General features: G+C 29.6%; 2 protein-coding genes across 2 annotated transcripts; both read left to right on the top strand.

Moving 5' to 3' along the window:
- Positions 1-1,752: 1,752 nt before the first annotated feature.
- LOC123896629 lies at positions 1,753-7,324 on the top strand. Its single transcript, XM_045946997.1, has 7 exons — positions 1,753-2,449; positions 2,527-2,971; positions 3,116-4,017; positions 4,118-5,341; positions 5,431-5,649; positions 5,806-6,654; positions 6,735-7,324. The coding sequence occupies exons 1-7, from the start codon at positions 1,753-1,755 to the stop codon at positions 7,322-7,324; spliced, it is 4,926 nt and encodes a 1,641-aa protein (XP_045802953.1).
- A 4,766-nt stretch (positions 7,325-12,090) lies between these two features.
- LOC123899199 lies at positions 12,091-13,171 on the top strand. Its single transcript, XM_045950272.1, has 3 exons — positions 12,091-12,173; positions 12,269-12,619; positions 12,749-13,171. The coding sequence occupies exons 1-3, from the start codon at positions 12,105-12,107 to the stop codon at positions 13,007-13,009; spliced, it is 681 nt and encodes a 226-aa protein (XP_045806228.1). The 5' UTR covers positions 12,091-12,104; the 3' UTR covers positions 13,010-13,171.
- Positions 13,172-15,503: the final 2,332 nt, after the last annotated feature.

A 15,503-nucleotide genomic window follows, 5' to 3' on the forward strand; every position in this document is an offset into this window, starting at 1 on the left:
TCCAATTGATACTCAATCTTTTGATGTAACTTTATCTAAATCTGATGTTCATAACACTGCCATGGTAATTTTTTATCTATGTTACTTTTACTTTACATATGTAATTTTTATTTAATTTTAAATCTCATGAGTATTTGTTGGTATGTGTGTTTGTGCAGACATTGGAGGGCGATTTCTCAGACTATGTTAGATCAGTTGGTTACAAATCTTTACTATTAGTCAATGACCATTTAGATATCCTTCAAGCATCAATTATGAGTACATATTATCCTATTGTTACAACTATAATTGGTCATGGATGGAAAGAGTTTTGCAGATTTCAAAATTACAAGGAGGGTGACACAATTAGGTTCAAATTTGCCTGCAAAATATCACGCAACTTGGTTCATGTTCGTCTAATAACTAATGATTAACTCATCTTTCAAAATTGGTGTTTTATTATAGACCATCTCTGTTTTTATTTTCATCTGCAGCACCATATTATATGTAAATATTTCATTTCAATATTGCAAGAAGTGTATCAGCTCTTTAAATATTTAGTAGTTTTGGTTTTAGTTTAATGCTTATGTATTTCAATGTTTAATGAATATTAGTATTTATATTGTTATTGTGGTCAGATACTTCTGATATATATATATATATATTTGCTTTTCATATTTGATTGTCTTGGTTGCTTAAAAAATAAGTCATCCTTACTTTATCATTTACAGAAATATTGACAAGATGGTTGATGAATAGTATTACTCGAAAATGTTTGATTTCATTGTAACTAAACCATTTAATTTGGTTACATCATATGTTTACGTGATAACAACAGCAAAAATTGTACTTTTTCTTACAATGTAGTTGATCCATTTAATTGCTATTAGGTAGATCCTACTGTTTTTGCATCAAAACTCCTTCCATGAAACAAGGACTAGACTGCATAATGACTTTGCTGCAGACTATATAACTCTATGACAGCATTAGGAAAGTGTGATTGTACTATCAGTTCAGTTTTATATTGATATCTTTTCCTTGAGCAGGTCATAGTCTACCTTTAGGTTATGATAATAATAAACTACTCTATTCATGCTTAGGAAAGACAAACTTATTATTAGATTATTCAAATTACTGATTGTTGTTTTGCTTATCGTACATAATTAACAGCTGGCTTTCAAATTGAAATTTCAAATTCAAATTTCACACCATTTTTAAAAGCACAGTTTATAATTTCTAATTTCCCACCAATCTTCCAAATTTCATCTTATTTGAATTTTACACAATGTTTGAAAGACAAGACAACATTATATACGAAATGGATATGAAGAAGTTTAAGTCCTTATATTATTAAGCTCTCAATCTTACATACATCTAAATGGCAATATTCACAAGAACTAAACTTCAGTTTATAACAAATTGATCACAATGATTCGTATTCACATCACAGTTAGTTTATAATATCATTCATGTATCTACTCCAATATCCTAAATGATTTCCAGTCAAAAGGTTAGATAATTTAAATTTGTTATCTAAATACAACAATTGTTATTACAGTATCTATCATTGTATATATTATGCAGTATTTTGATATCCAATTCATTGCGTAAATGTCATTTTAATATGAAGCCAAAATATATTAATTGATGTTCATTGTATCTGTTTGTTTGGTGTCAACAAAAATTCACTACAAATCCTTAATAATGTGTAATTACAAATTCCTGATGTAATATTTTGTTTTCAATCCACAGTGTTTTCGTTGCTAAGAAATAATGGAGAATCAAACAATTGCTAAGAAAATTGCATCAAAAATTGCAAGGCACAAGAGAAAATTAATCCTTCAACAGAAAAGAAGAATCATAAATATGAAAAGGAGCGGTTATCAACGCATATCTATTGGATTTTCCACAACAGCAGGTATCACTTATAATTCTATGAGTAACATTCCACTTAATGATATGCCTTCATCAGTGGTAAACAGACTGATTCAAAATAGGCAATCCATACCAATTGCATCATCCACACCACCAGATGTGGTTTCTACTTCTATGACCAGGACTCCACTTTGTGATATTACTTCATCAGTGGTGAATAGACTAATTCCAAGTTTACAACCTGGTGATCAATCTGTTAATGAAACACTCATACATAAAAAACCCATTCCATCCAAGAGTTGTATCAATGTTGAAGGAGTAAAAGTTAACTTGAGAAGCAAGTTTGATGCAGTCAACAAAGTTCAAAAAATAACTACTGTTCAAAATACATCTACAATTCCAAATTCTGACCAGAGTTATGATGAGAATAAAAGAAAACAAACAGCCTCTCAAACTGGTCATAATGAGTTTCAACAAGACTCCGATATATCTTCAAGCAGTGAAGAAGATGCTTATGACAGTTGCACAGATAGTGACACAGATCAAGATGATTCTGTTGAATGCATTACCTTATCTGCAGCTAATTCTCCACAAGGTTGATTATGTTTAATATTTGATTTTAATCATGTTGCATTTATAATCATTGCCTGTTAATACATTGATCATTTATAGGTTATTCGGACATTGGTGATCCTCTACATGAATGTCAATCATGCGGAGCTCAAATGTGGTATCAAGAGAGGCGCGCAAAATCCAGACACGCCGTAGAACCAACTTTCCAAATTTGTTGTGGTAATGGAAAAGTTCAATTGCCATTCCTAAAACATCCACCTCAATGTCTGGAAAAACTATTGTTTGACAATATTTCCAAACAAAGTAAAAGCTTTCAGCAAAATATCAGGATGTACAATTCAATGTTTTCTTTCACCTCACCTGGAATGAAGTTTGATAAAAAAACCAACAAGAATGGTAAAGGGCCACCAGTTTTGAGATTACATGGACAACCCTGTCATAGAATGGGAAGCATGTTGCCAAAGGATGGCGAATTTCCAAAGTATGCACAACTTTATATCTATGACACCGACAATGAAATAGCCAATAGGATAAATAGTTGTGGGTAAGTATATACATATAGATTTCTGTTATGCGTTTATTTGAGTCTGTAATATTAGCATATATTTAGTGGCTTATTCAATATTGCCAATTCTAGATAGTGAATGATCAATATATTTGATCATAATTTGTTCAACACATTGTACAGGGGTAACAAAGCTATTGATCCTGAAATCGTGACCAGCTTGGCTTCAATGCTTGATCAACACAATGTCCATGCTAAAGTTTTTCGAATGGCAAGAGATAAATTAAAGCAAGGAAATGTGAATGAATTGAAACTGAGACTAATTCATGATAGGAAGACTGATGGAAGGATATATAATCATCCCACTGTTTCTGAAGTAGCAGCTCTTATTGTCGGTGATGTTGATGCTGGAGATACAAGAGATCTAATAATAGAACAACGTAGTGGAAAACTTGAAAGAATCAATGAATTCCATTCAGCATACCTTGGATATCAATATCCTCTACTATTTCCATATGGAGAGGATGGATATAGACGTGGAACACTACATAAAGAAAGGCCCGATGTCATAATTACAAAGAGAAATCGACTCACAATCATGGATTGGCTATCTTTTCGAATCCAAATGAGAAAATCAGAGGCTCAAACTCTAATTTCTTCCAGAAGACTTTTCCAACAATTTTTAGTTGATGGTTTCACAATGATGGAGGCTGAAAGGTTATCATTCATTAGAAACAATCAATCTACCTTAAGAGTAAGTAAATATCAAAAACTTCATGCTGCTGAAGGAACAAATGGGAAAACTGGTAAAAGAGTTGTATTGCCTTCAACTTTTGTTGGTAGCAAAAGATACATGGACCAGTTATATTTTGATGGTATGGCCATATCTGCAGCAGTTGGTTTCCCTGATTTGTTCATAACCTTTACATGCAATCCAAATTGGCCAGAAATTATTAGATTACTTGACAGCAAACATTTAAAACCTCATGATCGTCCAGATATCATAGCTAGAGTTTTTAAAATCAAATTTAATGAGTTGCTCAAAGATCTTACCAAGAATCATGTCCTCGGAAGAGTAATGGCATGTAAGTTTTATAATTACACCTTATGATCAGATATTATTTTTCCCACTTTATTTTACACATGCCATGTCATAAATATTTATTCTTATACATGTTTGAACAGATTTGTACACTATTGAATTTCAAAAAAGAGGTTTGCCACATGCTCACATTTTACTATTCCTTCACCCATCAAGCAAGTTTCCAACTCCTGATGATATTGACACCATTATCTCAGCTGAAATTCCAGATCAGTCAACACAGCAGGAATTGTATCAATTGGTCAAACATCACATGATTCATGGCCCTTGCGGTATAACACATACCTCTTCACCTTGCATGCAACAAACTGGCAGATGTTCAAAGTATTATCCCAAAAAATTTGTTGAAAAAACTATTGTTGATCAAGATGGTTATCCGATTTATAGAAGAAGATCAAATGGTCATACTATAACAAAAAGTGGAGTAACAATGGACAATAGAAATGTTGTCCCTTACAATGCTTTTTTGTTGTTGAAATATCAAGCACACATCAATATGGAATGGTGTAACCAATGTACCTCAATCAAATATCTCTTCAAATACATACACAAAGGATATGATAGGATCACAGCATTTGTTTCTCCCTCCATTAAGCAAAAAAGTTCTAAAAATGAAGAAATTGATGAAGTCAAAGAATACATTGATTGTAGATATGTATCTCCATGTGAAGCATGTTGGAGAATCTTTTCTTTTCCTATCCATGGTAGGAAACCTGCAGTTGAAAGATTATTCTATCACTTAGAAGGACAGAATTCTGTTTATTTTCAAGATTATGAAAATCTTGATGATGTTCTTCTTAAACCAAGCGTCACCGAATCAATGTTTACTTCATGGTTAGAGGCAAACAATACATTCCCAGAGGCAAGAACTCTTACATATGGTCAATTTGTCTCTAAGTTTGTTTATGTCAAGAAGTCTAGAAAGTGGAAGCTAAGAAAAAGAGGATACACAATTGGAAGATTAATTTGGGTTCCTCCAAGTACTGGTGAACTCTACTATTTTAGAATGATGTTGGCAGTTGTAAAGGGACCAACATGTTATGATGATATCAAGAAAATTGGAAATACTCAATACTTTACCTACAGAGATGCTTGCTTTGCCATGGGATTTCTTGAAGATGATAGACAGTACATCCAAGCTATAAAGGAAGCTAAAGATTGGGGTTCCGGCCATTTTTTGAGAAAGCTTTTTGTCATTATACTACTTGCAAGAACAATGAATCGTCCTAGACATGTATGGGATGAAACTAAAGTTTGGTTATCAGATGGTATTCTCCATCGACAACGGATTATTGCGAACAACAGAGGTACGTTATCAACATTATTTTTTTTAAAAATGGATTGTTATCTTTATAGTATATGAAAATTCATTTACTTTCTTTCATACAAAATGCAGAACTGCAGTTAACCGAAGCACAGCTTGAAAATTTGACTCTAATTGAGATTGAAAAATACTTAGAAGCCAACAGAAAAAGCTTGACAGATTTTCCATGCCTTCCATTTCCAAACGACTATGTCACAGCAGAATTGGGAAATAGACTAATTTATGATGAGCTCAATTATGATGTTCATCAACAAAGAGAGGAATTTCGCCAATTGTATCAGTCACTTACAGGTAGATTGTATGCAATTCAATTTATGTTTAATCATTTAATTTATCTAAATACAAATATAAGATGTCTTTCGTAATTATAGAACATTTCCATCATTTTTTATAAAAGTTAAACAAAGCTTAAATAAAGGATTTTTAATTATATCAATATCATGATAGATGAACAAAGAGGCATATACCAAACAATTATGAAGGCAGTCAGAAAACAACAAGGAGGTGTATTTTTCTTACATGGTTATGGAGGAACAGGTAAAACATATATGTGGAGAACACTTGCTTCGTCCCTCAGATCAAAATCACAAATTGTTTTGACCGTTGCCAGCAGTGGAATAGCATCACTATTATTACCTGGAGGAAGAACCGCACATTCAAAGTTTAAGATTCCGGTTCCGACTTTAGATAATGCTACGTGCAATATAGAACACAATGATGATCGGGCAGCACTTCTGAAACAAACCAAACTCATCATATGGGATGAAGCTCCAATGGCGCATAGGTATACTTTTGAAGCACTTGAAAGAACACTGAGAGATGTTATGAGTTCCTTTTCAAACAGTCAAACAATTTTCGGTGGAAAGGTTATAGTTTTTGGAGGTGACTTTAGACAAATACTTCCAGTGGTACCAAGAGGTTATCGTTCAGATATTGTACATGCCTCCATCAACTCCTCAAAGATATGGGACCACTGTAAAGTATTGACTTTAACTCAAAATATGAGGTTGAAAAAAAACGGAAACGATCATGAAATAGCCAATTTTTCAAAGTGGCTATTAAAAGTAGGAGAAGGCAGACTATCAGAGCCAAATGATGGTTATGCTGATGTAGAAATTCCAAAGGAACTGCTAATTCTTGATTATGATGATCCTATTCCTGCTATAGTTCAAAGTACTTATCCAAACTTGGTCGATCAATACAAATGTCCAAATTATTTGCAAGCAAGAGCAATTCTAGCTTCCACAATTGAAGTTGTCGAACAGATCAACACATATGTTTTGAGCTTGATACCAGGTAATATAATTTATATAGCATAACATTATATTTCGTATCAATAATATTAACATTCATATTATAATCTGTTCCAAATACAGGTGATGCTCAAGATTTTTACAGCTGTGACTCAATCGATCGTGCTGATGTTAATGATTGTGAGATATTTGAGACGTTGACTCCTGAATTTCTAAATTCTCTTAAAACATCTGGATTACCAAATCACAAAATCAGTTTGAAAATTGGAACACCGATAATGCTCATGAGAAATCTTGATCAATCGGAAGGCTTATGTAATGGTACTAGAATGATAGTAACAAGACTTGCAAATCATGTCATTGAGGCAAAAATTATAAGTGGAAGACATCTTGGAAACACAATGTATATTCCACGAATCAAAATGTCACCATCACAATCACCATGGCCATTTAAGCTAAACAGAATACAATTTCCAATTATAGTCTCATATGCCATGACCATCAATAAATCACAAGGTCAGTCATTGGATTATGTTGGAATATACTTGCCAAAGGATGTCTTCAGTCATGGTCAACTGTATGTGGCAATGTCAAGAGTTACCACCAAAAAAGGTTTGAAGATATTGATATATGATAAAGATAAAAAAGCAGATAACATTTTTCCAACTTCAACTACTAATGTTGTTTTCAAAGAGGTTTTTGAAAACCTTTAGCAGGTAACGTATACATAGATTATTCCAATTTCAACAAAAATCATGTTAACATTTTGAGGTTAATCTCACAGTACTATGTTATTTGTTCAGGTCAAGGTGCTTAAAATCAAACCAGAGCATAACTCAAGTTCAATGGAAGTTCAGTTCAGATGTTTTGATAACTTACCTGACAATGAAGAATTCCAATTTCCTGAATATTTTTGCAATATATGTTCCTATATCAAGTAGCAATTGAGTCATAACTGCAACTTCATTCGACAATACTCAAAGCTGGGCAATGTTTTTGATTGTTGTTCTAACCACTACATCAATTGACTATGTTTATGTTATATTTATTTGCTTAATATTTAAATTATTTATGCACTGTTGCTTATTTAATTAGTTTGACTAAATCATTATTTTCCAACTTAAAATTTTATCTAATATTTAAAAATATATATTCAGTACATACTTAGACCGGATGCATCTTACCTAATTCAAAATTACATTCATTCTTAAACTTAGATAAAACTTACACCATCTTACTTTAATATATTAAAACAACACCATCTTACAAATATTTTACTTAATCACATATCCTCTATATGGAATACATGTATGTTATGTGGATTATCTCCATACATAAGAAGATACACAATATCCCCGATCTTCAAGACTTTGCCTCTTATAAACTCTGGCCAACCATTTCCTACATATATCTCATCGATATTAGTATCCCCAAAATAAATATCACAAGGATATCTATCGCCATTCGAATGATCAATCAAGGTAATTTTGGCTTGATTTCTATCATTAAATATGAATGAGTTTTCTTTAGGAATTTCCTGCAAATAAACAAGTTGAATTACAATACTTTTATTATTAAAAATTATTAACAAAATATTACTTTAAATAATAATGTTACCAAAACATTGTTGTTCTCTCCGACCGTGTAACCCCAATAATGACAATCATTATAATCAGCAACATAAAATCCACGATATTTCCCGGAAGATTTATCCGGATTTATTACTTCTCCATCACCTATTTCTTCATTACTTTCAATGTTACCAACATTGTCACCTTCCATATCATCAACTATATTCTCTTCACCAACCAACCACTTGGTCACTTCACATTTATATAGGTGAATGTGATTACAAATTTAAAATGAAATTTACTCTACTGCTACTTTCTTCAACAAGCTAACATCACCTCATGTAAGAGGCTTTATGACAAAGTTATTAGTACAAGCCAAAGTATCCAATGTGTATCCAGCTTATCTTAACTACTACACCTTTATCAAACTACAAATAATCAATTATAACTTTGATAAATTACCATATTTTTTTTTTACGAACATAAATTAGCATATATTAGCATATATATTTTTATTCTCTTATTTCAATGTAAAAAACCTATAATAGACCCTATAAAATGTTACATTTTTCCTTATAAAAAAAGGGATAAATTTCAAATAGAAAAACAAATTATTATTCAAAAATACGGATAAAATGGACTGAATTTACAATAGAAAAAAAATTATATATGGTAATAAACGGAGAAGATCAACTTTATCATTCTCACCTAAAAATTTTAATTACACAAATTGTAATATTTTTTCATTGTTTTACAAATATTTTTTTAAAAATTTTTAAATAAAAGCTAATATATTGATTATCTATATTTCACATTCATTATTATTACTTGGCACATAACCATGAGTACAACTAGACCATCTAAATAATTTCATGTATCACATCATAATTACAGTGCATTTAAATAAAATTGATTAAATCAACTTTTCCTCAACAACTCAACTCAATCACTATAAATATCCCCAAAGATAGAAATACAATGAATGATAATATCATGTTGATAACAATTTTAAGTTAATCAAGTCATGTTTCATAATAACAAAAGAGAAGTCATATCTAATTTTGTAACCATTCATGCACCTAATCAGGTTTATTTCATTCTCAATATTACTTATATATTTTCGATTTCATAATATTTTGGATTTTATATCTAACCATATTTAATTTTCTTCTTAGACTGCTGCTGAAATTGATCCATGGTTTGCAGCTGAATTTTTTCATGAATTGGAAGATACATGGCATATCAAAGTATCAGATGAAGTTGTTCATACTATGACCTTCAATAAATCAATTTTACATCCTAAACTAACAAATGGTTGGACTGCATTAAGAGTTACATATAAAATCGTTGGCTATAGAAGAATATTCTTTAGCTATTTCGGAGATAATTGTTTCAAAATAAAAATTGATATCTCTCAAGTAGGTTCAAATGTTTATCCTCCATTCCATAGTTTAAGCACTGCTCCAACAATATATTCATCATTTTGTGTTTTTCTTCAAAAAAATCAGGCTATCAATAAACCATTGGTAATTTAATTTTTTAAAATAGTTCTAACTATTGTTCTAATATATTATTGTTCTAATACAATATATTATTTCTAACTATTTATAATTTTTTTTCAATGTTCCAGGCGATTCCTAATGATTTTGCCAACTACATACTAAAGGCAAAGAAGAAATATATTTACTTGTGCGGTCCACTAAACATCAAAATTCCATGTAGATTACAATTAAGCCACAACACCGAACCAAGCCTGATGATTGGACGTGGCTGGGAAAGCTATTGCGCTGCAAATAATATAATGAATGGAGATGTTCTTACATTTCATTGTCCTTATAATATGATTACTAATTGTATTATCGTCCGTAAATTGCAATAATCTCAATATTGTTATAACTATATTGTACCAAAACATTCTACCTTATTAAGTGACCGTTTGGTTTGGCGTTTCCTACCACTAGACTCACGTTTATAAACTCTCACCATGATTTTAGCATTTTGCATTATGTTTGGTTATCTTTCCTAAAAGCAATTCTGGCCTTTAAAAGTGATTCTAGCTGAAGCTGGAATTTGGAGCTTCCACGGCAAGTGTAATCGATTTTGACTTTTCTCCCACATGCCTTTTCTCTTTTTGTACTGCTAATGTCCTTTATAACCTCCTTATATTACATAATTATTTTGCTCTCTAATTTTTATAAGTGGAAAATATTATATTCCTGTGCAATGTAAGTTACACATTCCAACTTCATTTTTTGTCCATAAAAAATATATTCCAAATTTTTTAACTGCGTAAAAAATTATTTAATAGCTCTAATTTTAATTCACACGAAGGTACTACACCAACACGATGTTGCACCGTAAATTATACTTATTTTATATTGATATACTTGAATTTATATGCTAATATAGTATTGTTAATTTTTTTTTTTACAAAAATTTAGTATTACAAAAATTATACTTGAATTTTATATTGAGCTTTAAAGGGTGGTTGTGGTTTTATTTTATTTTATGTATTATGACCCTTTTGGTAATTTGCACTTTAAAAGCATTTTTTATTTTAAATTATCCAAATAACATAAATTGATGAAAATCACTTTTACTGAATCTATCCAAACATAAATCAATTTAGTCCAACTCACTTTTAACTAAAATCAATTCTGCCAAACTCAATTCTACCAAACTCAATTATAGCCACCGCCATACCAAACACACACTAAATCTCTTGAGATTGAAGTAGTAAAGTACAAATAAAGTTAAACATATGTAACCAAAACATTCACGTGAAGGATATGTAGCCTAAGATTCTCTAAATAGAGTAGTCATTATCATATACCCATCTCAATTTTTGCAATCAATACTCAAGTAGACATGACTTTGAATCAATCTTACTTTTAGATAATGCACCTTCTGATTTATTTCCTATCTTTACCACATTTTCTTCACAACATGATAATCTAGCAAGTTCCAATAATTTGAAATCTAATGTATTTAATTCAAAATATATCTTCAATCAAGATAATTAATCAGCCAAATTATAATACAGGACCTTTATCTTTTATCTTATTATTTTCAGTGCTTATTTTGTCAAAATTATACCACTTGTGAGAATTATTCATCGTCGCATTACCATAATTTCTCTTCCAAACTAGAGAACCAATATTACATAATAGCCAAATTTATACAGCAGATCCTTTATCATATTTTTTTATAACACTCTGAGCCTTAATTTTTTTTTTGTAACAGTCTGGTCTTTTATCTTTTTTTTGTAACACTTTAGTTTTTATTTTTTTTTATTTGTAACACTTTAGTAAGTTTTTTGTAACAGTTTGGTCTTTTATCTTTTTTTATCACTAACACTTTAGTTTTTAAATTTTTATAAATAAATAAGATAAGAACCTGCAGTTTAATTTTACCTACATAATTTTTAGAATCATGCAGTACTTAAAAAAAGTATTCCTTTATTGCAACTTTATAAATATCATGCGGTCCTTTCTTGGTCTCATCCACAAGTTTTCATCATCATGATTTGTACTTTTTAAAGTTGAAGAATCTACCTAATGATCTTTTCATAAAGACTTTCAAAGAAACCTACATGTCTCACGTGGGATGTACTTCATTTTGCAAGGAAACAATATTTAACTTCCAATTATTCTATAACTATGCCTTCTATTTTGTATCTAAAACGTGTACATGTTGTCTTGCAGAGAATATGAAATAAAGAAAACAGTGGAGACAAAAATACGAATATTTTTTCACTTTTTTATTCTCTATTTTTATGTTGTGTAAAAAGCTAATTGGATGAGACCAAATTTGATGTTTTGGACCCATGACCATAGAATAGTTTCTCCTATATGTATATGTATATATACATGTGTATGGCTGTGTCTATTACATATGTTTAACACTTATAATTATTAACAAAATGAGTATTGCTGAAATGCTACAATCAAAACCAATTACAACTTGCAGAGTTGTAAGACTTTCTAATCTGGTAATATTTTTTAGTTTCTTAATTAATTCATTTTTTTTTTACTTTGTTATGTTAGACTTTTGTACTGATTAAAACATTTCATTTGTGTTTTACAGGGTTACGGAGAAATAGATCCAAATTTTATTGTCGAATATTATAATAAGTTAGACAATATGTGGTTCGTATTCAATTCAGAAAGTGGTTGGACTGTACTTAAGTACAATAAAAGCTATGATAATCCTATAATCTTTAATGGTTGGAAAGAATTACTTGAACTTCATGGATTGCCTAATAACATTGAACTTGAATTAGACTATTATGGTGGAAACTGTTTTGGAATCAAATCTTTTAAGGAACCTATTGTTGAAACTGATATTTTGCCATTTCACAGTCGTAGTATAATACCACATGAAACTGTGTTTTTTGACATTCCATTGACTACTGAAAGTGTGAAGAACAAAAATTTGGTATTGTCAATTAAAATAAATTTCTTATTGTTTTTATATTTCGAATCAATTTCCTTTTATATATTTATTTCATATTTAATAAGTTTAATTACAATATATATTAACTCTTTTCCTTTTTTTTTTTTTAAGATTTTACCTATGGACTTTGCAAGTTACTTGATGGATAAAAAGATCAAATTTATTACCATATGCGGCGATTATCCCCACAAAGAACATATGAAGGTTGTTCATTCTACCAATCCCGTCATAACAAAATTGGGAAATACCTGGAAAGAGCTGTGTCAAGAAATTCCTTTCTGTGCTGGTGATACAATTCGTTTTAAGTTTGCGATTAACGATCCACACGATCGATGCCACATGTGGAAGCTACCAGAAATTACCAATGCATGATCTTTGTTATTTGCTATGTTCTATTGGTTCTCTTTATCAATTAAAAGTACTACTTATTTGCCAACTTTTCGTTGAATTTGGCAATCAAATAATTTGTGTATTTTTTTTCTTCTTTACTTTCTTTTATTATGGTGTTTTGTATTATCATTTTTAATTAATGAAATTATTATCTATGAAGTCTTTTACGTTAAAATATTTTCCACAATAACAATAAATTACTCCTATATTATCAATCTTAATAATTTAAACAGTATCAATATATTCCATTGAGCCTATAAATTACTCTAATATTAATTAGGAGAAATATAATAATTTTACGTTAAATTAAACTCAAAAAGAGCCTATGAATTAAGTTTACGTTACATTTTTTGGCCAAATAATATGATAATGATATTAGATTAACTATTAAATTATTAGTAAATAAATCAAAAAGTTCAAAGTGTAGTACAAAGACAGATTCTTTAATAAAATACTCATTATTCTTTATCTATAAATACATTCATTTAACAAAGCTTTACTTACTTTTGTTAATTCATATTCAATGTCATCAAAATGGCCTCCAATAATTCATGGAAGTCCTCTGGCAATGTTTGAAGCAGTCCATCTTCCTAATGAGGTTTGAACAAATATTTTTCTTCCTTTTTGTATATTGCATACTATAAAACTTAACATTAGTCACTTACTTGCAGACTTTCGGAGAATTAGATCCTTTTTTTATTAGAAAATATTCTAAGGAACTGGGTGCTCAATGGAAATTGTATGATGGAGATGGAATTCCTCACCAGGTAGAGTTCAATATGTCAACTACCAAACCACTAATAACATATGGTTGGCCAAGAATTAGAAATTATTATCAATGGAATGGAAATCAAAGCCTTACATTTCACTACTATGGTCAAGATACTTTTCTTATGATCGTTTGTGAGTTTGAACAAAATGAGTGCCCATCTTCTTTTCCTCAATATCATAGTTTGAGTACAAATCTTGATGATTATCGTTCTTTCCTACTTGTGATAAAAGAATCCCATCTGAATTCCTCTAAATTGGTTAGTTCATCAATTATATTCTTTTAAGTATTTTATCATTTAATGGTCATGGTTTGTCAGTACATATATAATAACAATTCAATTTTGTCAATCTTTAGGTTCTACCTCATGATTTTGGATACCACCTATCATTATCAGATTATAGAGAATTCATTCTATGCGGTGCTCATCCTGAAAATATCAGATGCAAATTCACAAAAAATGGTGAAAATGGTGTTGAGTTTACCTTTACAAAAGGATGGAAAAAATGGTGTAAACTCAATGACATTGTTGAAGGAAATATATTAGATTTTAACTGTAATGCATTTATGTATACAAATATTATTATCGTCAATAATATGTAATTTATTATGGCATATATTTATTTTCAGTATTTCTAAGATGTTATGAATATATTTATGAAAAATATTTGGTTTTTTTCAATACCATTATTGTTGAGTTTATTAATTTTCTAAGATGTTAGTACATTTAGATATATGAAACTCTAAAAACCGAAGCTACTACTTTAAATTTTTATAGGGTTAAGAACTAATTTAATAAAAAATTTATATAATAAATTAACCAAAAAATAATACAATTTTTATATATACTTTTAAGCTAATTCATCTTTTTTCAATCAGTTCAGATGATAAAAAAATTATTATAACGTAAAATATTTCGTTAAAAATATTTATTTATATGTTTAATTAAAATTTTACTAATATATATCATTGGTATAAAAAAATTTTATCAAAAATTCAATAAAATGGAGGTACATCATATGTAGTAATTAAAAAATATGTGTCTGAAAATTATATATACTACATAAATTTTTAAAAATACCTTATATTTGACATCTTTATTATGTAACAAAAATATGATTCCCATATTCGTGGGACTAATAAAAGTTTTACGAACTACATCTCCGTGTAGGGGTGCTCAAATCACAAAGGGAGACAAACATAAACCGAAAATCGATCCTAAACCTAACCAAACCACATACATATTTTTCAATATTTATTTATCTTTTTATTAGTATATATACATTACATTAACCTTTATTTTTTTATTTTAAATTTTGTTAATACTATATGATAGGTTAATTTATTGTTTTTTTTTAAATTTAATATTTTTCAAATTTAATTGGTAATTGTCATTCCAAAATATTAATCTTGAATATATTATATGTTATATTTTGTTGTCAAACTTAATATTTATTTTGTCAGTGATGTCAAATTATTACTTTTTAGCGATTTTAAATATATTTATATTTACTAAAAAAAAGAATTACAATTTATAATTTGGATATCCAAAAACCGATCCAAATTACACCACCTAATATTGTATCAGATTGAATCGGATTTTTCTTATTTGTCATCCAAAACCGAACCAAACCGAAAATCCATTTATTTTTTTATCAGATGAATTTTTGCCCCTAAACCAATCTAAACAGAATCGCTGACACCCAT

The sequence above is a fragment of the Trifolium pratense genome, linkage group LG7 (assembly GCF_020283565.1).
Source record: "Trifolium pratense cultivar HEN17-A07 linkage group LG7, ARS_RC_1.1, whole genome shotgun sequence".
In the NCBI taxonomy this organism is placed as follows: Eukaryota; Viridiplantae; Streptophyta; class Magnoliopsida; order Fabales; family Fabaceae; genus Trifolium; species Trifolium pratense.